General features: G+C 47.3%; 1 protein-coding gene across 1 annotated transcript in view; it reads right to left on the bottom strand.

Annotated features, from left to right (window-relative positions):
* The window catches only part of MYO1D (myosin ID), a 148469-nt gene that overhangs the window by 35610 nt on the left and 86200 nt on the right, over positions 1 to 26659 (bottom strand). Inside the window, exons 18-21 of the mRNA XM_065651115.1 lie at positions 24876 to 25020; positions 24178 to 24282; positions 15142 to 15255; positions 9740 to 9894 (exon numbers count right to left, since the gene is read on the bottom strand). Of these exons, the coding sequence (XP_065507187.1) occupies positions 9740 to 9894; positions 15142 to 15255; positions 24178 to 24282; positions 24876 to 25020 (519 nt within the window). The remainder of the gene's footprint in view (positions 1 to 9739; positions 9895 to 15141; positions 15256 to 24177; positions 24283 to 24875; positions 25021 to 26659) is intronic.

Raw genomic sequence — 26659 nt, 5'->3', positions numbered from 1 at the left:
CCTCAGCCTGGTCTGAACGCATCCTCAGCCTGGTCTGAACCCATCCTCAGCCCGGTCCGAACCCATCCTCAGCCTGGTCCCAATCCATCCTCAGCCTGGTCTGAACCCATCCTCAGCCTGGTCCCAACCCATCCTCAGCCTGGTCTGAACGCATCCTCAGCCCGGCTCAGCTTCCAGCACGTGGGTGGCACGGAGGTGACGGCTGGAACCAGCTCGGTCACGGGCTGGTGGCAGCACCAACAGCTCGGGGGGTTTGTCTGTTCCCGTGGTGGTGTCAGCCTGTTCCCGTGGTGGTGTCAGCCGAGGTCCTGCAGGCTCAGCTGTCAAATCTCTCCTCCGATGGGGGAGACCTTATCGTGGCCTTTCTGGATCTAAAGGGGCCCATAAGAAAGACGGGGACAGACTTTTGAGCAGGCCCTGTTGCAATAGGACAAGGGGTGATGGTTTGAAACTAAAGGAGGGAGATTCAAGCCGGACATGAGGAAGGAATTGTTGTCCCTGAGGGTGGTGAGAGCCTGGCCCAGGTTGGCCAGAGAGGTGGTGGCTGAACCATCCCTGGAGACATCCCAGGCCAGGCTGGACGGGGCTCTGAGCAACCTGAGCTGGTGCAGATGTCCCTGCTCATGGCAGGGGGGGCACTGGGGGAGCTGGGAAGGGCCCTTCAACACAAACCATCCTGTGATTTTCTGATTCTAAGACACCTCCACACCGAGATGAGCAAAGGAACGACCTTGTGCTCCAGGGGTCTGGGGCTGGGGTGGACTGAGGGGGTAGAACAGTATGGACAGGGGTTTATTTTATCGCTTTAGGCCGGTTTCTACCTGTACATCAATGAAACATCCTACACCATCAATGTGAGTTGGACTCGATGATCCCTGTGGGTCCCTTCCAACTCAAGACGTTCTCTGATCTACGCAAACACAAATATATCATATTTCTGCAGTCCCCCCCAGGCCCAGCTGCAAACCTGGAGGGTTCCTGCAAATTCCTGGAGGGGAGCTCGCAGATACCAGAGGTGATGGAGAGGGAAGAACACCTTCCCCCTCTCCAGTATCAGCTCATCTTCTGATTTCACACAAGGAAAAGCAAGAAGGAGAAAAAAAAAAAATCTTTTGTGCATTTAATTCAGAATCTAATTACCTCGTATAAATTAGTTCGTTGGCTTCCACCTAAGATCTAGCATGTAATAGCCTATGAATCACATCCCTGCTACAGGATATATTGTGCCATTTACATGTAAAAATGCTTTATGCGAGGCACCCTGCGGATTAGGGATATTAATTTATACCACGGGCTCTGGAAGATTAAGTGAAATTAAAGAAGATAAGGAGATAAGTCACAACTGCTGATCAATGCTTCTTAATGAGGAACATGCTCTGTGTGCGTTTTAAGGTGAAATCAGCCATCAGAGCCTCCGCGGCCGTAAGGTCAGTTGGATATATGAGGAAAATACACATTAAAACCCCACTGGTTGTAAGAAAAACTCTCTGGCCACCAACACAGAAGCTGTTTCCCTCCACCCGCTTGCTCTGTGTGCTTTTAAATACTCCCTTTAATCTGCCCAGATTAACTCCTATGGACACAGACCCAGGCAGACAATATTCCTCACCGTCCTCTTGATTTTCACCCTTCCAACAAGCCACGTTTTGTGGCAAGAACTATTCTGGCGGCTCTTGCAGTCAATCCCAATTTATGAATTTATGAATATTTCCTGCCGGTTTATGAGTGCACAGGGAAGCTCTTCCTGCCTGAAGAGAGGCACGTGCGCCCCAATTTCCCTAACGAGGCAGCGACACCCACGCCAAGGGCTCCTAACTCACTTTATAAGGAGGAGCTGTCACATATAAGCCATTCCACCCGAAGGAGAGGGCGCAAGAGCCGCGGGCAGCGGCGGATGCGGGAGATGCGGCTCCTCCTCCTGAATCCGCAGTCGGCAACTCCAACAACTCACGACAGTTTTTGTGTTTATTCTCCGTCCTGACCAGCTCCTCCTCACTACTTAAAAGAGAACAAAACATTACTTACAGGCTAATTTTAAGCTAGTGCCCCGGAGCCAGAAACTGAATTAATTTCCATAGATACTGAGCGTTTTTACCAGTACAGTGGAGCTAATTAGCCCCATCTTTATTATTACTGTCACCTCCTGGAGGGACAACACAGGCGCAACGTCCTGCCCTAGGAACGAACACACAGCGGTGACCCAGAACTGGTTGGGAGAAGGCAGTAAGTGCTCCCTTAGCATCTCAAATGCACCAGATAGTACACGAAAATAAAGTGTTCAGTGAGAAAACAAGAATTATCTGGACTGCAAGCAGTTGAATTTACTGTATCTGCCTAAAGACAACAGGGCTGAGCTCCAATAACACAGAGTTATTAGGCGCCAAGAAATGCAGAAGCCACCCGGTGATAATTTTTTTTTCATGTTGAGCTTTTTATACATCTGCTTAGAAATTCTGTTTCGATTAGCGATAAGGGAATTCAGGCTGGCACAAAAACACAGCATGCTGCATGTGACTCAAGTTATAAACCCAGAAGGGTTCTTGAGTCCCTAGAAATGACCATTTCAGGTGGGATCCCCTAAATTTGTGTTTCACCGTGTCTACACCAACCCGTTGACGCTCTTTGCAAGGGCAGGATCAGTTTATCTGTACCGTGTATGCATCCAAGAGACAGTTTAATCACAATATTCACACGCGTGTGTGCCAGTATAACTATGTTCTTGCTGTCCAACAGCACAGGTGCCGTGCATGGATGAGCAAGGAGGAATATCCAAATTAATTTCTAAAGAGAAAAACTAGGAAGAAGAAAACCTGACAGGCACAGCAGGCACAACGCTGATGATTTTCTACCCTGGACTGCAAACCCATTTACAATAACCCTACAAAAATATACCAGAATAACGCGTTTGTTAAATAATTACCTCTGCTGGATCATTTGCACCAGAAAAAAAAAAATAAAAGATGCTCAACACAGGCCTTGACAACACAGCTCGGTCTCTCCAGGGTAGAGCTAGAAGCCTAATTTTCCTCAAAAAAAAAAATTCAAAAGATTAAGGCATCCCGTGATTTAATGGCATCTCTTCAAAGAGCAGCACGGCCTGCAATCAGAACACAAAGGCTTGTGAGCAGCGAGACCAAAAAAGGGAATAATACATCACAAGTGGGGGAAAAGAAAAGAGAAGTCTAAATGATGCAATAAAAAAATAAAACATGTCTCTTCAGAAAGTACCGTTAAACAAATGAGGGGCCACATTTTGTGTTCATTATCATTCTGCCAGCAATTCCTTGCAGACCGTGAGCCAGCGTTTCAGCAAACCCACGAAAAGAGGATGAGGCAAGAGGATTTTAAGTAGGTCACCGGTAAATATGATCCTGACGGACTGTTTGTTGTTGGTTTTGTTTGCTGTCGGCCACTGGAATCCTTATTTGAAGAAAAGAATTCATGTGAGGGCAGCAAGGTGGGCAGCAGATCCGGAGGAGAGCGTGTGGTACCTTTTGGAAACCAGCCTGGTATCCCTGAGATGGGAAATCTTCTTGGATGAGCTGCGGGGACGTCCCAGCACACAGCGGCTCTGGGTACGGAAACGCTGAGAAGGGAGACAGGGAAATGCAGGCTGGGATTTTACACCAAGGGAAACTTCTCCCCCTGCCTACACGGGTAACAAACCCATCACACGAAGCGCCTTTTGCCGACTATTTATCAAACCAGCGAGCGTCGCTTGAAGAAAATGGTTCATTGTTTTTCTCTGGGTAATCGCTGTTGACCGACCGATGCAGAGATGCTGAAGGATGAGAGGAAAACGGCCTCAAGTTGCGCCAAGAGAGGTTGAGGTTGGATCTGGGGAACAATTTCTTCCCCAAAGGGCTGTGGAGCATTGGAACAGGCTGCCCAGGGCAGTGCTGGAGTCACCAGCCCTGGAGGGGTTGGGCAGCGCGGATGGGAACGTGTTGCAGAGCGCCCATCACCAACAACACCCGGCGGCACCTCCCGGATAATTTTCATCGCGATGGCAAAGCAGACGTGACACATTCATTCGACAGCGGCGGTTTTCACACCCTGCCTTTGTGTGGTTTTCTGCCTTACAAGATGGTTATTTCCTTGGGGAAAGGAACCACACTTGTGTTCTCAAATATAAATTTGGGGTCCTCGTTCTTTCTTTGTCATAAAAACCAAGATGCTGAATCCCCGTCATTTCCTCCAGTTTGTTGCCGGCTACAGAGATGTTTCTGGTTTAACTCACATGTAAATCTATTAGTCTCAGCGGTTAATCAAGGTTTCTACACGAGAAAGGTAAACGGCTTTAAGATAAAGGAATAATTCAAAACTGATTAAAATCAGCAGAGTTTTGTGATGAAAGAGCATCTTTATGAGAAACCGAAGGGTTTTAACCTCTCGTGTGACACCTGGGCCTGAGCTGGAACGTCTGTTTCTTCGTATCAGCGGAAAGAATTAAAATAAAAAATACTGAATCAATCAGAATCAAACTGGGCTCTCCTACCTAATGATTTGTGTTCCAGACTGTGCAACAAAATCAAATCACATTGAATCTCCTCTCTCTTTTATGGACAGCGGCAAAAATACATTAAATGCTTGTCCTCACCCTTGCACAAGGGATTGAAAATGTGTATTTACAGAGTGTTTCTTTCCATCGATCTGACAAACGTCTCAGCGTTCATACTATTAATGAAATAACCCCGTAGGCAGCACTCGCAGAGCTTAACCTTAACCACCACCATTGAGATAATGGCAGATTTCAATCTTCACTTGGCCGCGTTTGCGGGGAGCTTTGTTTGCCACGGGATGAACTGTTGCAAAGAGAAAAAAAAAAAAAAAGCACAAAAAACCCCATTTGTGAGTTCTTCTATTTGTACCAAATATATTTAATCTCCCCCAATTGCCTGCAATTCTGAGTAGGTTTTATTCACGTGCTCGATTTCTGTCGTTGGGGGGGATGAGGGTCCTATTGCACTTATTCAAAGTTTTAAGCAATTCTACTGAAACCAGGATTTAGGGCGAAAGCTCTGAATATCAGGAAAGCACTCAGAAATGCATTTTTCTCTCCAAAGAAAGGTTTTTCTGAACGCAGGACTAAGACTCCCTTAGGCTGGGCTCAAGCTCGGCTTTGCTCTCTCCTAAGTCCATAGCAAGGGGTGAGCAACCTCTGCACCCCCAGTGCGACGTTGTTCCCCCCATTCTGGCCCAGGATCTGTTTGCTTTATTTATCTATTTCTTTATTACACACTTATTTTTTTATTTCTTATTTTTGTATTTAGCACAATAAAACTTTAATCGCAGGTACATCTTGCACACGGAAGCACCTTGGCCACCTTGTACCAAATGTGCTTCTATTTCTGTTTGGTTTGAAAGGCTGACGGCACAGATTTTCCCCTCAATTTTTAAAAATACATGTATAAATACATATATACATACACTTCCCACATTTTAAATATATGTATATATATACATGTATTTTATCAATTTTTACATATATAAATATATGTATATAGATTTCCCCCCCCATTTTTTTAGATACGTATAAATCACACATACACACCCTCCTATATCGCACACAGACATGCACGTGACACCAAGTCTAACAACCAAACCTCTCCGCTTCCACAATCAAATCAATCGCAGCCATCTCGGCTAACGGAATGAAAAGCACGTGAAAGGGAAAACCAGGGAACATCATGTCCCTAAAAACACCCCTGTGCCAAGGCAGGAGAGCCCCGCGTGGAATCGGAACAGGGGAACAGGCTTTGATGGAACCTCAGATTAGCCCAAGATCCGTTTTTACGAATTAGCGCTTGGGTGACAGTGCCAGCGCGACCGGCTCCGAGACACGCCGGCCTAGAACCCAGAACTAAAGGAAATGAATCCAGCGCACACTCTAATGATTACAATTGGCCGACAGGTCTCCAAGCGCAATGGGAAATATAAAATTATCCTTAGGCAAGTGGCTTTCTGCCGGGGTTCTGCAGGGATTGCTTCGTTGGGTTATTTTTTCAGCGATGCTGGAAGAAACCCAGCGGCTGCGGAGAACCGGGGATTAGGGAGCGAAAGCACCGAGGAGACCAGGTCAGCGACAACGTCGATCTGAACCGCCTGGGTAAGTCAGGCAGAAAATACCGGGTGTGTTTAACACAGACAGTAAAAAATAAATTCTTTAAGCGAGGGCGTGCTGCAGAAGGGAGCGCAGCGCTCGGAAACAAAGGAGGGGTCGCTGTCACCTTTGGGGGTGACATCGGAGCTGCCGTGACAATCCCCGGTGTTTAGATCACGCTGTTTCCACGCTGCGGGGACACGGGAGGTGACACATGCAGTGCGAGAGCCACAGGAATATGAGAGAAAAAGCAATGAGCGCTTCGGAAGCCAGCGGCGATCGGGTCTTCTCTGGTGAAGAACAGCTTGGAAGAACCTCCAGAAAGAGTCCTGGATAGCTGGACCCATCAGTCGAGACATCTTCTAGAGACATAAGGATCATGAAGCACATGTGGGGGTAAAAGGTGGAAAGGAGAAGTCCTTTCCCAGCTGATAATCCTTCCTTTTGATGTCCAAGAGCTCCCCAGGTCTCTTTCTCCTCAGCATGGGCTCCAACGCTCAAAGGGACACTGGTCACATCCACGGCTTCCCAGAGCCGCTTCCCCTCCCTGTAAGCCTTGGCAAGCCAGCGCCAGGAGAACCTGCTAGAGAAGGTTGGACTAGATGCTAAAGAACCTGGACTAGATGATCTCCAGAGGTCCCTTCCAACCCCAACCAGCTGGTGATTCTGTGTCACCATCATCACCTCCGAGCGTCTTTTCTTCTCGCCGAGCAGCGTAAGAGTCGTCCCGTGATCTGCATTTCCCGTGTTCACTCCTACAAGGGACCACCCAACGTACCGAGCTGCTAAAGAACATTTCCAGCTATTTCATGCTCTCTGCTTAATCCCAGCCGGAGCCGGGAACATGAGGAAACACCCAGGAGAGCTCAAATTGATGGACTGTTCTGCAGGGAGGCATGAACCTACTGCGGCCGCGGCATCCGCATCTCAGGCGGCTTGTCCATCCCTTCAGTTGGGAGTTCAGTGACCTCGATAACTGCATCGGTAACAGAAGAAGTCTCGCTGATGTATCAAAAGTGTGACTCGAACACCCCTGAACTCGACTAGATATACGCTGTCTTGGTTAAGTTGCTACCCCAAAATTTTATAGCTCACGTTAAATTCGTGACCAACACCTGAAAGTAAGAAAACATCTACTAGGAATAATTTTTAAAACATGCAGTTTCAGGTAGATTTTCATGGGCAAAGGGAAAATATGTGAACTCAGGCATTATGTTCCCAAATGTGAAGCCTTTATGCTTAATAACAGGAACAAGTGCTCCAAAAGCAGCTGCTGAAATACAGCATCTAATAATGTTACTTCTAGACTTTTTCTAAACTGTCTAAATTGTTTCTTGCTGAAAATTTCCAAAATTCCCAACGTGAGATGTGTCAGCGTTGAAGCTCCCAGTTCAAAGAGTTTGGAAAAATAATAAGAGCCAAAAAAAAGCATCTGAATTAGACGGTTTAGGACTCCCCAGCACAGATGTCACCACCAGCCTCCTCCTCTTTCCTACACACTAATACAGAAAGGCACAGAATTTCATGTTATTTTATTACCCAAGTATTTACGTATAATTACCTACAGAACCTTCGCTAAAAGGGGTATTTTTGTGACGGCTGGAAATCGCTGTGCGTGTTCAGAGACACCCGGGAACCCGAGGAAGTCGCTCCCCACGTCCCCCAGCTCTGAGGTCCCATTAACGGGGTCACCCGGTGATTGAACTTTCACGCTGACAATTTTCCTGCCGGATCCTCTTTCTTTTCAGCCCCTGCCAGGCAGGACAGGGAGGTGACACTCGCCACAAGGCGCACGGTGACTTCAGCTAATCCCGTTTAATGAGCAATTCCCAACGCGCCTCTCGAGGGGCCAGTGAATCCCATTCACCGGCGGGAGGTTTTTTTACTCTTAGAAGATGGAAGGTGGCTGAAAACAAGAATATTTCCTTTTATTTGGATTTGCAGGTATTGCTTCGAAGAAGGAAGCCGTGACATTTGGATGTTTGGAAAATTAAACATGGGCTGTTCCTGTACATTACTGTTAAACCAGGAACTTTTAGTAGATGTTGGAGAAAAACAGGCTTTTAGAGCAGCTCTCCCATTTAAGCAGCTGTGCTGAGATTTGTCTTTTGATTCACTAAAAAAAAGAGCTGATATTGTTCTAAGTGATGATTAAACAGCATATAAATGTATTTAACTGCCATTCTTCCGCAGTGATTAGATAAACATAATTATTTTTTAAGATAAAATGTCATCGTTAAAGTCAGTAGAAGAAACTGAAAAATCAATAGTTTATACCCTTCTATGAAAGGTGTAATATTTTAGAGTGATGGCCGCACAACGTACTTTGTTAAAATGAAGGGAACCACTGAGCTCTACTGGATCCGCGATGAAAGGAACAGCAAAGCAGGGCAGTGCGAACACCGACCACGCGGGATCTGCAGTGAAATCAGGGCTTTCACAGCTCTGCCTGACACCGGAGCCTCATCGGCTCTCGGGAAACGTCGCCTGTGTTCAAACCACGCCAGACGTGAAACAGCTCCAGCTGCTTCACAGCATTCCTGCAATGAAGTGTGTTGTTTTACAATACCCATCATCTCCCGAGCCTTCAAGAGCAGCTGCCTTTGAAATCAAACTATCTTTAGGTAAAAGCAAAACCAGAGGATGTTTTCTGTTGCTTTTCAGCATTGAATTTCCCAAAATAAGTAATGCCGACGCTGAGAATTCACTTCAAATGAACTCAACACCCACCTCCAGCCGTACAGACAGCAGCGAACTTTACTCAGTAGTCGTGAAAACTGGCTGAACCGGTACGATCTTCTTGAATTCAGGAAAAAAATGACATAACGTAACCTAAATTTGCTCCCATTGTGCTGCCACTTGTAGCTCTGTACGAATATTTCGCTATAAAGCCTCGTCTTTGTCGGTCAGAAATGGAACACGATACTGTGAACAGCAAAATGCTGCACATGAAGCAGCTCAACGTTAACGAGAATCTGTCCCGGAGGAGAGAGGGAACAGCTCGGAGGGTCTGTTCACTTCATACACCATTTCTCTACAGAGTTATAATACTTTTTTGTGCCTGCCTGCAGCGCAGTCACCACCGTGATGCTCCTCCGGACGGTCCCGAACTCGCTCTACAGTTTAACAGGTGATTATTGCTAGTTCAGCTGTAAGAACCTCAATACAAAACAACCACTTAGGTGCTCAGTTCACCAACAAAACCGCTTTTGCACACTGATTTACAAGAGAGACAATTTGCAGGGAACAGAGATGACATTTTACAGCTTAAGCAATAAATCGTCGGCTGATACTGGGAGCAGTGGGAGCAATTTGAGCAAGGAATGGCTGTATCTTAATTTTACGTGTAGAGTTTGTATTAAGGAGATATTGTGACACACTCAAAATGCATCTTCAGTGATATCTGCCCCCAAGCACCCGTGCTCTAACAAACACATAGAGGGAAGGTAGAAAGGACAAATAAAGTGTTGCAGCATGTCCCAAAAACACAAGGAAAAAAAATGTGGTTCTGGTGTCCCAGTAATACAGTGAAGTAACACAGATAAAGCTCAAGCCCGGCATTGAAATGACTTCTGGAAAGTTTTGGATTTGGCACGTTAGACTGAATTTTCAACGTAACCCATCCCCAGCACTGACCTCTTGAAGTGACTGGCCAGGACTCCCACCAGCTCCCCGATCCTGCTGTCGTTCGAGGGCTCTTTACCGCACAGACAGACGATGAGGTCCTTGTTGTCCTTCGTGTGGAAGACCACGAGCTGGTCCTTCCCGTTGGAGACGCTCAATCCTACCAACTGCGAAGAGAACGCAAGAAAAATATTATATTAATATATGTTGATATAGCTTTGCTGCTTGCCAGGCGAGTGTTTTCCTCAACTTCTGCCTCTACCACAGAGCTTGGGCCATGGCCATGTGCGGGTCCTCAGTACGCGCCAAAAAAGGTGAAACCAAGGGGTGTTTTTTGGAAGTCGCAGAACCCCAGGCTGGTTGGGTTGCAGGACCTCTGCAGATCCCCAGCCCAGCCCTGCTCACGCAGGGGCACCAGAGCAGATCACACAGGTCGGGCCAGGCGGGTTTGAATGTCTCAGAGAAGGAGACTCCACACCCGCTCTGGGCAGCCTGGGCCAGGCTCTGGCACCGCAAAGGGAAGAAGTTTCTCCTCGTGTTCCAATGGAGCCTCCTGTGTTTCAGTCTGTGCCCGTTGCCCCTCACCCTGGCGTTGGGCACCACTGAACAGAGTCTGCTCCATCCTCTGACACCCACCCTGAGATATTGATCCCATTGATCAGATCCCTCTCAGCTTCTCTTCTCCAGCTCAACAGCCCCAGCTCTCTCAGTGTCTCCTCGTCACAAAGATGCTCCAGACCCCTCAGCATCTTTGTGTCCCTCCCTGGACTCTCTCCAGTAATTCCTTGTCCTTCTTACACTGGGGAGCCCAGCACTGGACCCAGTTCTGCAGACGTGGCCTCCCCAGGGCAGAGCAGAGGGGGAGGATTCACCTCCCTGCCCTGCTGCCCACACTCTTCCTCACACACCCCAGGTCCCGTTGGCCTCTTGGCCGCACGGGCACATCGGTGACTCATGGTGACCCTGTTGTCCCCAGAACTCCCAGGTCCTCTGTGCAGAGCTGCTTTCCAGCAGGTCCCCCCCAACCTGTGCCGGTGCTGGGGGTTGTTCCTCCCCAGGTGCAGGACCCTGCGCTTGTCCTTGTTGAACTTCATCAGGTTCTTCTCTGCCCCGTCCAGCGTGTCCAGGTCTCTCTGGATGGCAGCGCAGCCTCTGCTGTGTCAACGGTCTCAAAAGCGCGAGGAAATGTCACTGTCTCCACTGGGTTCACCTGGAGCAGCTCTCGCCAGGAGCGGCCCCGTCCCTGTCACCGCAGTGTCCTCCGGCCTCGCCAGAACCACGGGCCACCCCCCAAGAGGGGATTTGTGACAGCTGAACCCTTCTGTCCCCAAATCCTCACTCTGGTGACACCGCATCGCTCAGTGGCAGAACCACAAACCTGGTTTTCTGGCCTTTCAAAGGAAACCAACACTAATCACAAATCTGGCCAACAACCACCTTCAAATCCACATACGCAGCGCTGGGGACACAATGATACCCGGATAATGCAAAAATTAAGTTTACTAAAAGCCTTAACATCTTGATGAAGAACAGAAGTTGCAAACCCCACAAAGCCGTGACGATTCTGGTATTTAGGCTTGGATTAAAGTCTTGCTGTTTGGACAAAACAAAAAGGTTGGGTTGTTTTTTGTTTTTCCAGTGAGTAACCGCTACTTGGCACATTAAAAGCTTCATCCTCATCATCTCACAAAGCAAAAGCAGGAAATCTTTAGGAGTGGCGATCTGGGTACACAGGCTACCCAGACAAATGTTTGAAGAAGCAAAAAATGAATCTGTGCTGGGGAACCCAAATATAAAGGTGGCAAAAGAAACACCAAGAGACAATTACATTTAACAAACCAGTGCTAAAAAAATAAAATAAAACTCCTGCTACCAGTTGCATATGCCCAACACAGGTGGAATTCATTCTCCACCGCTCATGTTATTTTGAGGTTAGGACATACTTTAAAAGCAGCTACACTACATGCACAGACATTAACAGCTGCCTGGGTTTATGGTGTCTCTTAAAATTAATTTGCATGCTTAAATAACATCCCGTGAGCACAATAGCACCACAGGGACCACGGCCATCAAGGTTTTAAATGTGCACAGGGTGTGAAAGATGAACAACTTGAAACCTCTGGATTTGAAAAGCCTATTTAAACATTAATTATTCAACAGAAGCATGTTAGAAGTCTGAGAGCCCTTCACATTTTTCCTATTTCACCACTCCCCGTAAGCCTCTCTGAACAAATAAATATAACACAAAAGAAATCATTTCAGAGAATGCGCTTATCTCAGTATTTACAAACACTAATATTAGCTCTGCTTAAAGATCAGGAAAAAATCCCCAGCATCCACAGAACATCCTTTACTGTTTTCACCAAAGGTGGTTCCAAGATTCTTTCTGCTGCTCAGTCACCTTTCAATTCCTTTCTGCCATTATCTGTTTATTTTCTCTCCAGCTAAGAACAAAAAGATAATTGTATATTGATGCTTGTGAGGTGAGTGCCAGGACACTCGCACACAGAAAATCCCCCAAAGCAGCATCTCAATACAGAGAAATAGTCAGGGTTGAAAGGCAAGTTATTGCTTTGTCACCATTTGCACAAAATCCGGGTAACGGACGCATCACACAGGACACAAACCACCAGAACGCGGAGCCTGGACCAGGGGCAGGCACAGACTACGCTTAAAAAATCTCCATGCAAACGCAGCTAAAGGAGATGGGGAACCGTAGGGCGATTTCTGTGGCTGCAAACAAGTTCCCGGTGGTACAGACAGGAGCTGAGTGTCTCACACGAGATTGCCATGGAAACCCCGGCCCGGCGGCTGCTGCCGTGTTGCCGAAAAGCTGCGGCAGCCGCCGAGCTCCCGGTTCTGCTGGGCTCACCTTCCCGCACCAGGACAATCCGTCTTCCCCAGGGAACACGCATCCTAGTAGGAAATATTTGATACGCTGATATACATCAAGACTGGTGTAATTATTAGCCATTTGCTTCTTAAAAATCTTCGTTATCAGTCCAAGCAATTGCTCTTTCCCCGAAAGGGAATCTCCGCATCGCTAACTGGGTATTTACTCATCTCCTGCTACACTGTGAAGGGTTTTCCACCCAAAGAAGGGACTGGGCATGCAGAAAAACAAGAGAGAGGTGCAAGGCGGCTCAAGAGGTGAAAGACAGTGTGTATTCAGATCATTTAGACATAAATATAAAACATAACTACTAAAGGAAAAAAAACCAACTGCATTACAGCATTAACCGGGTTTCGATTTACCAAATCCTGGCAAAAGCAATACAAATATTTCATGTGCTACACATAAACCCGATGAATTTCTGCACTGCCTCCCCTCTCCCTGCGGCACAGAGAGGGCTCAGCAGTAAATCAGAGATCAACGAGCGTGTCCCAGCGCCGCGATGCGATCCCGGCGTGTACGCGCAGATTTGCTGCCGTTCCCCAGGCCCACGGGGCAAGAGAAGTGGGTAAAAGGAGACGCTGTGGCCAACAGAGCAGAAGTTCATCACTACAGTGTTTACCAAAGAGAGTTCGCATCGAATTGCTACTCTGGAATATTATTCTGGCACCTGTATGAGTCAGTGAAGGGTTGTTTGGAGCCAGCCCTCCTGTGCCGCACTCCAGCATCACTTCACAGTGGCTCAGATCAAGGAATCTGTTCGGTCAAGAAACCCTGTGGTAGGTTGCTAAAGGGAATAATTGCAGATCTACAAATAAAGCTGATTTATATTGACAGAAATGTACGTATTCTAAGAGCAAGAGACCCACATCCAGAGAGCACCAATTGTTTTGCTGCCGGAAGAAACGCAAAACCGCCAGCCAACACAGAGCCTGCGCTCTGGAGGGATGGATACTCTGTTTTAGACACCCGTGTTTTGAGAAAACCCAAAACCTGCTAACATTTCTAAAGAACAGATATTCCATAGGCAACCTACAAATTGCAGCCAACCTGCTCGCCTCCTTTAATTCTTAAGGCATTGAGGATTTCAGAGGGAAACGTTCGGGCTACCGACCCACTGACCTGCTCTCCTGCCGCTACAAGAGTGCACAAGCTCCACCTCTAAAGCCATCAGACACACATTTTTCTAAAGTGGCGATAAATACAGATTTACCTGTAATTACGAATGCAGTCAGTGAATTGCAGCGGCCTAACCATTTTGTATAAGGTAAGAGTGCAGAAAACGAGTAGTGAGAAATTGTGAAGGACAAAATTCTCCCTTGTTCACCTGAGTTCACCTCGATACTTTAAAAAAAAGCACGCATGTAGGAAAAACACCGCGTATAAGAGTCTCTGTGTGTTTGCACAAGTTGGTTTGCACAAGCAGGAGTCGGCCATTCAGCGGCGGAATCTGCTGACAATTTCATTTTGCACAATGAAGAGTGAATGTCGCTAGAACAAGAACACGGACCGAGGGAAAGGACCTGCAGCCGCTCGCTCCGCGGCACCCACGTCTTTCCCAAACGAGAGACGCTCTCGTGGAGATGTCACTTTGCTACAGCAAATGCTCCTTTCGGGGTATGAGCGTGTTATTCCACCCACGGCGGTGGGTGCACAGTGTGGGTGGGTGGGTGACCAGCACCAGGGTTAGAAAAGGAGCTATAAACCCAATATTGCGGATGGAATCTGAGCTAATCGCTCGCTCTACACATACAGATTAGATTTTACCGTTACCCTAATCCCATCTCTCCTCTTTTAGCAATACGAGGCCGTCGGATTTATTATTTCTCCAAATGCAAACGTCCCAACAAATTCATGTGCGGCATTTCCAGGCAACTCAGCCAGGTTCTGGAGGTTTAAGATAACTCTGGTAGTGTTACCTCAGGCTGAGGAAAACAAACAAGCAGTTGAATCCACGCTTTAGGATGCTGAAGAGCTAAAATGAGGTTTTTTTGCTCCTTCCTCCCAGTGATAATCTGCTGCTTTGTCACTGGCAGCCAAACTCTGCTACCCCCAAGGCCAGATACCTTGCTATAATTCTGAATTGAGCTTTGATAAGATTTACATTAAACATGAATAAATATAAAAAAAAAAAAAATCGAACATGACAGAAGGATCAAACAAACCCCCAGAGACACAGAAATTGTCTCGTAAGCTGCTGTGAAACGCTCCCGCTCCCATTATGGGGCCAAGATCTTGCAGTGCACAGCAAATAAAACACAAAATAGAAGAACGAGCAGAAGAAAGTGCGATAAGCAGCCTGAGCTTCGGCTTTTATTTTATGCAGTGAAATTAAAAGCTACCGTGATGCATCAGTGTTGTAGATAATTGCACTATAACTGTTTTATAGATATTAAATATATTAAAAATTGTAAACCAAGGTCTTCTTCCGTTTTATGGGTATGAAAATGGAGCCAAACAGTAGATGCACTGCTCATGGCAAAGAGAGCCTGAGATGAGATTCTCCGGTCCTTGTACTTACATTATAGAGGGGGATGGTCTTCATCACCTTGTACTGCTTCATAGGGTCCATCTTATAAAGGTGGCGATCGGTAATGAAGATTGCTCTGTCCTCCACCTTATTAAAGCGATTCACCTGGAAAGAAGCAAATATTCAGTCTCACTAGCCACTGCAAGAACATGCAGAATAAAACTCTGCCCCGGTGAATATGTAAAACTCATACGGCAAATACACAAAACTCACATGGCTCTTAAACGGGTTTTCTCCACAGGGCTTGAAACAGTGAAAAGGGAAGATGGACTCTGCAATCCCATGTTATAAATAGAGAAACGCAGAGTTTTGGGGAAGCAACACTCTCAGAATTTGCCGGGGCAACCTGGGGAAGCCCACGGTCTCAATCAAATGAAGGACTGATGCTTTCCCCTAAAAACATTCAACCTGCACCCCCGTCCCCTGGCAGACACCAAGCCCAGGCACACGGCTGTCGTACCTACATGATATATGTGCCTTTTTCACCCCTAAAGCACGATGCAGAGTACCTGCCCCAAACAGGGTGTAACCAGGGGCTGGGACAGTCCAGACCGGAGGCGTTTGGAAGCAGATGCTTTGGCCCATCCTAAATTTGAGCAGGTCCCATTTCTTTCTTTTAAACCATCTGTGCCTTGAACAGATGTCAGTAACTTGCCCAGGAAGTGGAGCTCAGACAATCACAGAATCGTTTTGGTTGGAAAAGACCCTCAAGATCATTGAGTCCAACCGTTCACCACCCCCAGCACTGCCCCATGTCCCTGAGAACCTCATGTCCGTCTGTCCAACCCCTCCAGGGATGGTGACTCCAGCACTGCCCTGGGCAGCCTGTTCCAATGCCCCACAGCCCTTTGGGGAAGAAATTGTTCCCAAGATCCAACCTCAACCTCCCCTGGCGCAACTTGAGGCCGTTTCCTCTGCTCCTGGTGCTTGTTCCTGGGGAGCAGAGCCCGACCCCCCCTGGCTCCCAGCTCCTTTCAGGCAGGTCAGAGATCAGAAGGTCTCCCCTCAGCTCCTGTTCTCCAGCTGAACCCCCAGCTCCCTCAGCCGCTCCCATCACACTTGTGCTCCAGCCCCTCACCAGCTCCGTTCCCTTCTCTCAACTCGCTCCAGCACCTCAAGGCCTTTCTTGGCGTGAGGGGCCCAGAACTGCCCCCAGGATCCGCGGTTTGGCCTCCCCAGAGCCCAGCACAGGCCGGTCACTGCCCTGGGCCTGCTGGCCACACCAGTGCTGGCACCAGCCAGGATCCTGTGGCCTCTTGGCCCCCTGGGCACACGCTGGCTCATGTTCAGCCGCCGTCACCAACACCCCCAGGTCCTTTTCCCCCAGGCACTTTCCGGCCATGGGGTTGTTGTGACCCAAGTGCAGCCTGACCAACTCACTAATCTGACAGAAATTTGCCCTTTTTGTGAACTTGGCAAGGGAAGGACACAAAAAGCATCAGAGCCACTGCAAGGGGAAAAGGGTGAAGCTCTGGGCAGCGATAAACGGAGGAAGAAAACAGGCCGGTTCTGCTGAGCAGCACCAAGTTACGAGCTCGGTTCAGCTCTGCCAGACCCATACTGTGAGCAGCAGATTTTTCTACAGAGGTCGACATCGCTGAGCTCATTTTAACTTGACTTGGCGTTCTGTTAAGGACACTGTATTCAAGGCGAGGATGTCAAAGGATCACCGGCGAGCTCAAGCTCAAAAGAAACGCTCTGAACAGGAGGCGGTTGCCCGGCTGTGCTGTCTGGGGCTGTTCTGGGAACACAGAGAGCAGAGCTCCAGCATTCCAGAAAAAAAAGAAAGTACCAGAGCTTAACTGGCCACTGAGTGAGACTTTTAGTTGTTCTGCTTTGGTTTTTTTTTGTTAAATGCTTGTACCGTTCTCAGGTGGTTTGGAATCTGGACTCCAGTCTCTTGGTTCCCAATCGACTCCTGTAAGGTACCTACAACTAAGAAAATCCTCGTGCACTTCAAACAACTTTAAGAGTGGCTTCCAAAGAGTGGCAAATGTGTTTTCATCTCCAAATGCCTGTACCCTCCAGCACGGACCTCCAGAGGTCCCTTCCCACCTCAACCATCCCGTGATTCCACCAGCCCATCCGCTCCTAAGAAAACAGACTCCGCGCTATCTGAAATATTCTGACAGTCTCTGGCGCTTCGGCAAGCACAGCTTAGTGTCGCCACTGGGAAACATGAATATCTTAAAATCTTCATGTTGCCACTGGGCTCTAGTGTTGTAAATCAAAGACCAATTACAGATGCATGCCATAATTCAACGAAGAACCATTAACTGCCTGCTGCGGCGAACCACTATGTTATCACCTGTAATCTCCCTGGCAGTCGAGAGCAGCAGAGATTATCTGTGTATATGTGTGAAACCCTCGCAGAATAATCTTAGGCATACTTTATTTTTTTTTCCAAATACCAATCCTATGTAACAGTTCTGCTAAGGTAACAATTAATTGTTGGAAGACAGCAACACGGGAACCCCTCAGCAGGTACCATGGACCCAGCCCCACCTCCCAGTATCTGGTTCCAGTTCGTACCTCACATTTCTATGTAGTAAGAGCAATGGGAGAACAGATTATTTAAGCACCAGTTAATGATGCAAAGCAACAGACAGCCCAGCAGCAAGTCATGTATGGCAGCCATACAATTATATAATTGCCCTTAATTCCAGGTATTCTGAAGTTCTGAGTTCAGGTCTACTTTTGGCCACCAACCAGGTCTCCAGGGACCGCATCCCTCCGGTGCCTGACAAACTAAATCACCGAAACCACTGTCAAATGCCACATAGACACCGCTGGAAAATTACTGTAAAAATATGCAACTGTTTATTAAAAACGTACTCATTCAAAGGATACGAGATACTAAATGTTGTACCTTCACAGTAATATCTGATCCGGGGAAGATCCAGAAAGACTGAAGATAATAAATCACTATCCCATACTTTATGGAATTAGTGTGATTGTTTAGAGAAATAGAAGTGGGAGGATCATGTTATGGCAGGAAAGAAAATGATATTCTCTCCAGAGAAGTGTTGCCCACCCTGGGATCATGGCTTTATTCACATCTCCTTTTTAAACATCGCTCATTTACACAACCCGTCCCACCGCAGCTCATCGCAAATATTCTTCCAGGCCTCCAGTAAGAGGGGTTTTCACAGAGGAAACACGCATCTCATTGACATTGCGATTAATTTATCCAGAAAATACGACACCAAAGGAGAACATTTGATGCCATCTAGACTTTCAGATGACCCAGGAGGCCGGGTACTAAATATTCACCAGGCAAGATGTGAAATTTTGTCAAAATCAAGTGAGAAAGTAGGACACGAAGTAGAAACTATTATATTTTTCACCAAGGCAAAATCGGAGTTGTCGGTGTAACACAGTCACAGAGATATTTATTAATCAATTGCGAAGGGTAGCCAAGGGTGAGACGTGATGAGGCGGATGAATGTAAATAGGATTTTCTGAGGTGATGTCAGGAAGACAACCAGAGAACTTCAATATTCTCAGTCAACAGGCAGCGGAGTGGCAAAGTTCAGAGCCGATCAAGCCAAAAAATGCAAACTGGGGAGCTACGTGACAGCTTTAAATTAACGGCACCAACTCAGAAAAAGTCACTGAAGTTGATTTAGACAACTCTGGATAGATCTTGGCACAAACACACCAGGAATAATGTCCTGGGTGCCACGGGCTCACCTGGAATAGTGTGTGAAGCACCGGGACGGTGAACGTGGAGGAGACTCTAATGGTTCAGAGAAGGTGAAGAACATGATGGAGGGCCTGGAAAATCTCACAGGAAGAGATGCTGAATAACTGGGATTATTTTAGGAAGCAGATGAATGGGAGAAAAAAAAATAAAGGCTATGAAACACTGAATGGCCCAGAGAAAGCAGGTCAGGAGTGTCGGGCGCTCCACAGTTGTGTGAGCAGATAGCACAGCCTCCTCAGGTGTAACTGGGCCGTGCAGCCCGCAGCACAGCAGACTCGTGTCTCGGGGGCTTCAGCAAAGGCTTCTCCAGCCGGCCAGGCTGGGATCTGCTCCACGCAGACCTCAGACCTCATGCTGCGTGGCTACAGTTCCCAAACATGACTTTTTGGGTTAATTTTTTTTTTTTTTAAAGAGTTGGACATCAGCATTCTGCTCGTTGCTCCTGTCACAGTGTCCTCCCTGCTGTCCATAGAATCATGGAATAGTTTGGGTTGAAGGGACCTTCAAATGTCACCCAGTGCCCCCCCTGCCATGAGCAGGGACATCTGCACCAGCTCAGGTTGCTCAGAGCCCCGTCCAGCCTGGCCTGGGATGTCTCCAGGGATGGTTCAGCCACCACTGTTTGCTGCAGCCCATCTGCTGGACGTGCCCTTCAGTGCGTCTCTTTAGCTGAATTTATTATCCAGTGCAAACACTAAAAGCGCTGGGTAACCGCGAGAAAGATGTGGGATTTAAAATGTGCCTGTAGAACTACTGTGTTTTGATATTGTCTTGCAAACACTGGGCATGTTCCCCGTCCCCGCTGTCTGGGCCACGGCCGCAGGACCTTGTGCGGTGGGGTGGTCCTGGTCACACGGCTCGGTGAGCTCTGCTGCCTTTGTCACCAGGGGCTCCGTGCTGGAGGTGGATGAGAGATCGGCCACGACCATGTGTGCTCACAGCCCAGCAGGTCGATTGTCCCCTGGGCTGCATCCCCAGCCCCGTGGGCAGCAGGTTTGGGGGGATCCTGCCCCTCTGCCCCGCTCTGTGAGCCCCCCCTGCAGGGCTGGGCCAGCTCTGGGTCCTCAGCACAGGACACACATGGAGCTGCTGGAGAGGGGCCAGAGGAGCCCCAGAAATGACCCGAGGCTGGACCAGCTCTGCTGGGAGCACAGGCTGAGAGAGCTGGGGGGTTCAGCTGGAGAAGAGAAGCTCCGGGGAGACCTTAGTGCGGCCTTTCCGGACTTAAAAGGGCCTATAAGAAAGATGAGGACGGACTTTTTGTCCTATTGTGATAGGACAAGGGATGACGGTTTTAAACTAAAGGAGGGAGATTCAGGCCAGATATGAGGAAGGAATTGTTGGCCCTGAGGGTGGTGAGAGCCTGGCCCAGGTTGGCCAGAGAGGTGGTGGCTGAACCATCCCTGGAGACATCCCAGGCCAGGCTGGACGGGGCTCTGAGCAACCTGAGCTGGTGCAGATGTCCCTGCTCATGGCAGCGGTGGCACTGGGTGACATTTGAAGGTCTCTTCAACCCAAACTATTCCATGATTCTATGATTCTCTCACGTGAGAAGCAAATTCTCGCTGCCCGGGAACTCGTGGCCTTTTCAGCTCTTTCCAAGCAATCGCTTTGCTCCAGGTGTCTCATGCACCTATGGCATCTTTATGGAAATAAAACATGCTGTGTTTTTACAAGTAAACTGTCACGTTGGGAAGCATGCATGGAGGAGACTCAGACAAATGCCAGCACCATTGCAAATGCCACTAATCATTTGATTTTGTAGGAGTAGAGACAGCCCGTCTGTTCTCAGCTACAGCTCCGAGCCTCCCGGAGAACAGCCCTTCCCAGCATTGTGTTCTCTGCACCTTCTGGGCATTTTTATTTATATCTTTGTTGATCCGAATGGGAATCAGTCTTAATTTAGCCTCCCCACTAGCGTATGGGGAAAAATAAAAGTGCACCCTATAGCAGATAAACCTCCAAATGAGCTTTTCAGGGGCCTGCGGACACCGCAGGGCATTTGGAAGAGATGGTTCTTCTCTCAAGGGAGGATGGTGCCACAAGGGACAAGGGAGAAAGTGGGAAGAAAAGCTTTATTCTATTTAAAAAAAAAAAAAAAAGAGGAAACTGTTGTTTCCAAGGTGATACAACAAAATCTAGTGGCCTGCATGAAATATGCATTTGGTTTCCCAAGGCAAAAAACTTGAAAATTTCCTTTGAAAAACGAAGAGCGCCACAACGCTCAGAAAAAAATGTCATTTTTCCATAGGCAGAAGTGACCTGGTTCTACCTATACCCGCTGCGGGAAAGCAAGCGCGCGCAGCTCCCCTCAGCGAGGCTTCAAAGCCTCTTCGCAAACCTTCTATAAAAAGAGCTCCACAAGCTTCGGTCCAAACATTTTCACCCATTATTATTCATCTCAAGCTGTTGAATTCCGACCCCACGTGCTCAAGCTCCAGAAAAGGTCCCCAGCAGTTACCGATGCTCCAAGAGAGTTGGTATTTACCGCCTTGACTTCATTAGAATAATGTCAATCAGCAGCTAAAAAATAAATCTCAAATGAAATTAACGGTTAGCAAATATCTTACAGGCCATAAGATACGTTCTGTACATAAATATTTTTAAATATATGAACTTCAGGCTTAACTTGGGTTTATTCAAGTTGCCCAGGACTCATCCTTTTTCAAAGAAAGAAGCTTATTAGACTGTAATTCTCTGAAAATTTTAAAGAAAAGACACCCAGTGTTGCTGCTGAGAGTCCGGAGCTGCTTCACAGGCTGTGTGAGGATTCGGTGCCCTCCTGAGAGCCCCGAAGGAGTTTGGTGCTGCTCCAGAAATCAAACGTTCACCTCAACGTGCTCTCTCGTTACCAGAAACACCTTCCTGCCCGACCAAGGGACCAGCAGGAACTGCACGTTTTTTGCTCAAGAATCCTCAAATTAGCTGAATAATGAGAATATACCACGAATGAACTCGAGCAACCTCATTCTGTGGGCCGACGCTTCGTTCAAGAGTATCGTTCAAGGGAAGCAACGAAATCACCTGATAATCAATTCCATTTTCATTTCCGTAACTCGCTCTTCAGTCCCCTGCTAAAGCTTCGCGTGCACCAAATTTCGGCTGCAAAACCAACGGTAACAGCCAATTTGCAAACCCACAACAACCCGGGTTTAGCATTAAACCTTTGACAAACCTCCCTGCGGTGACAGTCGCTGCCTTTCCAACGCTCCGAGCACCCAGACGACCTTTACGCACCAACACCAAGTGCCGCCCTTGTGCAAATGACATGTGGTTTGATACGGGGAAGCGAAAGAAGGATAAGGCTAAAAGGAAGAAACGTTGTTATTTTATTTATTTTTTAAAAAAGAAAAGGGAAGAATGAAGCGATGGAAGAAATTCCCCCCGCACACAGCACCGCAGGCTGACCCTCAGACTGCATTAGTTTTTGGGTAAGAGGCAGAACGCTAAAGCTTGTGTTTCTGACAAGAGAAACACCTTCATTTTAAAAAGACAGCTTAGGATAGAATTTGTTTCATGCGAAGAGTAAAAGGACGGAGTCGCTTACAGGCTCTGCAAGAGTTTTTGCTTTTGCTTTGTCTGCAAACCCAATGTTCAGATTTAAGGCACAAGAAATTACCTAAATAAATGCACTGGCTGGAAAGTGAAACAGTGAACCTTGGAATGTCAAATCTTTGTCTTGTATTTTCTGATTTCAATTGAGTGACTTTTTCTCAGTACTCCTGTTAAGCTAAACATTCCTTCACTTCCGAAAGCACCAAAAGGAATGGTTGAGGCTCGGGAAGAAATCCAGTTTATAACAGGTAACTCCTGCCCATCTCCCAGCTGCTTTTATTACTGAGGTGCTGGGACACCAGTGCAACAAACTCCAGCAGAAAATGGAATTTTCCAGCAAGTAAACTCAGTAAGAGGATGTACAGGAACAAAAAGAACCGCTCAGGCACCTGCCTGAGGGAGGAGCTCTGGGCTCCCATTACCCACCAGCACCAGAACGGACCTGCGCTTCAGAAACCTCATCTGCCCGACCCCTGCGCAGATCGTCCTTCGAAGCTTCAGCAGGAGCGAGCCAGAGAAACAGGAGGACTTCAAAGCTTAAAAGTTGCGTAAGAGCAAGAAAAACCGAACTTCAACACCAGGTATATATATACATATAAATATAAGAATATCTATATATTATACACACACTGTCCGAGTAATTCCCCTCGCCGTCATTCCATTCCCACTCAAACCAACAACTCCTACCATCACATCTTGAAGAACCGAATGTTGTGGTCTTGTAATTATCCCAGTTTAGCTAGAAACAGCAACAACTTCGAAATAGTTCATTAAATTAATTAGAGGATGAATTATCTTGTTTTCAGCCCACAGCGAGTGAAATTCTCCTGCATCCCCTGCTCCCTAACGGAGGTTCCAGCTCCTGCACAATTGTCAAGAGGAGGTTGGATCCAAACTTGCCCCGATCCTCCTTTAATCCCAACAATATAAACCAACATTCACTCATTCAATTAGCGAACCACGCTCTGAGAGAGAACGTGTCAAAAGCGACAGAACATCCCACTTCGATTGGAAAGCACAAAGAGATTTCTATTTTCATATATCCAAATCACTGTTTTATAAATAATATAACTCACTACCGCTAGCAGAGAAGTTTTGTTATGAGGTGAGATTTCACGCTGCAAAATTCCTTTTGTTGTTCCTGTTAAACAGAACATTTGTGGAACCATAAACGAGAATCACGTATGTGCTCCACTTCTGGCAAGTGGGGACCAGCTGCAATAGCACATTTTGGAAATAAAAAGGATATACAAAGAACGTACGAAGAATATACAAAGAATGTACAAAGAATATATAAAGAATATACAAAGAATATTCTTAAACACTTGAACATCGGCAGCCCTGGCCTCCCATTGCAACTGTTTTTGTCTGTTGGCTTTGTAAAATTCAAAATATCCTCTCCTGACAGACATTTACAACCAGAATAATTTAGATCATTATGAACTACCCATAAAAAATTAAGCAAGCACATTCTTCTAATTAGTTTTTTCAACTTTCCAACCAATTTAACAGAAAGAATCGAGTGAATTTATTGACACCTCTGGAGCCACAGGAACCACTTGAACCAAACGCCCTTTGGTGCAAGAGGCTGAGAGTTACGGATCCGTCAAAAAATCACCGATTCCGTTTGAGAGAGGACGGCTGTGACCTGCCGCCTGCCACAGCATCGCCAGGATCACCTCCTCGCCCTGGGCTTCCCAAAATCCCACCTTGGCCACCAAACATTTCCCCGCCAGCCCCCGTGCCTGCAGGACCACGCGTGTTACCTTGCGGACGTGACAGGCGAAGAGAACGTTCATGTATTTGTCTTTGCGTTTCAGCTCGTTGGCGACGGGGATGAAAGAGCCCGCGGTCTGAGGGTTATCTGGTTTCTGCAAGAGCAAAACCAGGCAGGTAACTCTTCTGGATGACTGAAAAAAGCCGTCGCCCGGCGTCACGGCGGCCAGGGAGGGCTGCAGCCGCACCGCCGCGTCCGGACGCTTCCTCCGCTCTCTGCCGCCTCGAAGAGCAGCATTTGGAGTTTTATGTGCTTTCTGACCAGAAAAAAAATCCTCAACAAAACAAAATGCTTAAAGGAAGGATGGAGTAAAAGGAAGCGATGCGATTTGCCTAGAGAGAATTTCTTTGTTCCTTTTCATTTGATGCTATTTCTTAAGATCCCATTGTGGCTAGAATTTGAGTTGTACGTTGAGTTCTTTCCTAGCGCTGGCCATTTGAAGAGCCAGCTGATGGCATCGCTCATTATCTTTTAATGCTGCTTGTGATGCTCAAGCCAGGCTTAGCATTCAAAAAATCACTCCTGGTGCAGCAGAACTCAAAGACTCTCAAGCCCTATAAACCCATTTACAGAAAAAATGTCAAAGTACTTCTCCCTCCCAGGAAACCAAGAGCCACTTGTTCAAATCTCCACCCTTTTCGCATCCTAAGCCGCAGGCACGGCATCGATCGCTTCACTTGCACTCACCGGCACGATGTAATTCCCCTCCCAGGCTCTCTGCAGGCCGATGTCGGCTCGGTGACCCTTCAGCACCTCCATGGCAGCGACCTTGGCCCTCAGCTGAGGGAGGACCTCTGGTGGGACGCTGCGGATGAGCTCGCCTGCTCTCCACCTGCCGCAAAACACCTGAGTCAGTTCCACAGGCTGCACCATGCACCACGAGGACTAATTCTGCCAGGTCAGCACAAGGACGCCCCCAGACTATGGAGAAGTCCTTCCATTAAATCACAGAATCACAGGATGGTTTGCGTCCCTTCATGAGCAGGGACATCTTCACCAGCTCACGTTGCTCAGAGCCCCGTCCAGCCTGGCCTGCGATGTCTCCAGGGATCCATCCACCACCTCTCTGGCCAACCTGGGCCAGTATTTTACCACCTTTGTTTTTCTTTTTTGCATTCCCAAAGCTGGAACCAGCAGTCATCATTTTAAACTCACAGATCATCTCTGCCTCCTAACAAATCAGGCTGGTAAACTCCCCGTCCCACACCCAGAAGTCAACTACTGACACACCTGTTTGCAAGAAAGTTTTTGCAAGCCCATTTTTTTGGCTCATTTGCAACATCATTCTCCTTTAATAGCTGAATTTGGCCCTACGATTAAAGCCTGCCCAACTGTGACAAGAAACAGGGCGTGTTGGCTTATCCATTACTTCATCCCACACTCCAGCCTTCATCAGCAACTGCAGGTCTCCGGGATTAATCCTATGAAAAGTCTCTTAGTAACTAAAATGTCGTTGGTATGATAACTGAGCTTGTTCTGAAAGCAGGGCTCTCTACCCAGACTGGTTGTGGGTGGTTTTCAAGAGCCAGCTGGGGATAAACCCAAGGCTGCTGATGCGGTCCTGGTGATAATCCCCCTTCAGCAGATGGCCTGGAGATCTCCAGAGGCTCCAGCCAGCCAACATTTCCCTTGTTCAGTGACTTTCAGAATTCATCATTTTTCAAACTGGAATCAGAACTTCTTTGTCTACAACTTACCAGAGAAAAACGTTGCTAGCTTTTAGATATTAGGAGGTTGTAACAAAGGTATAAAACACCTCTTCTGCACATAGGATATGGGTAGATAGTAGAATATTGTTTATCCTATTGCAGAAAAGTACTGACTTACTAGAAGAAGTCCTGATGAAGCTGAAGAGATTCAACTTCTCTCCCCACCCCCCATCTAACAGTAGCTGCTCTTTTCTTCTGACACCAACCAGAAATGCACCAAGGAAGGAAATATAAAGTCTATCCCGACTAAATATTTGAAACAGAATAGTTATTTGCCTGCTCAAGGGTACCAAAAGCCACCAACACAGAATCATTTTGGTTGGAAGAGACCATCAGGATCATCAAGCCCAACCATAACCCAACTCCAGCACTAACCCATGTCCCTGAGAACCTCATCTGAACACCTTTTAAACCCCTCCAGGGATGGTGACTCCAGCACTGCCCTGGGCAGCCTGTTCCAATGCCCGACAGCTCTTTCCGTGAAGAATTTTTTCCTAATATCCAACCTCAACCTCCCTTGGTGCAACTTGAGGCCATTTCCTCTTGTCCTACCACTTGCTACTTGGGAGACAAGACCAATCCCCTCCATGCTCCGTCCTCCTTTCAGGCAGTTGTAGACACCAATCTTCATCTTCAACGAAGATCTTCATCTTCGTCTTCATTTATGACATCCAGTTTGCCTTCTTCAGTCATTTCTCAACATCTACAGAACACAAAACCTCACTCCTCTAGATCAGCCTGAAAAGACAAGGGTGTTTTTTT

Source organism: Caloenas nicobarica, chromosome 24, assembly GCF_036013445.1.
Source record: "Caloenas nicobarica isolate bCalNic1 chromosome 24, bCalNic1.hap1, whole genome shotgun sequence".
NCBI classification, from domain to species: Eukaryota; Metazoa; Chordata; class Aves; order Columbiformes; family Columbidae; genus Caloenas; species Caloenas nicobarica.
This window is presented reverse-complemented; position numbering and strand designations above follow the sequence as displayed.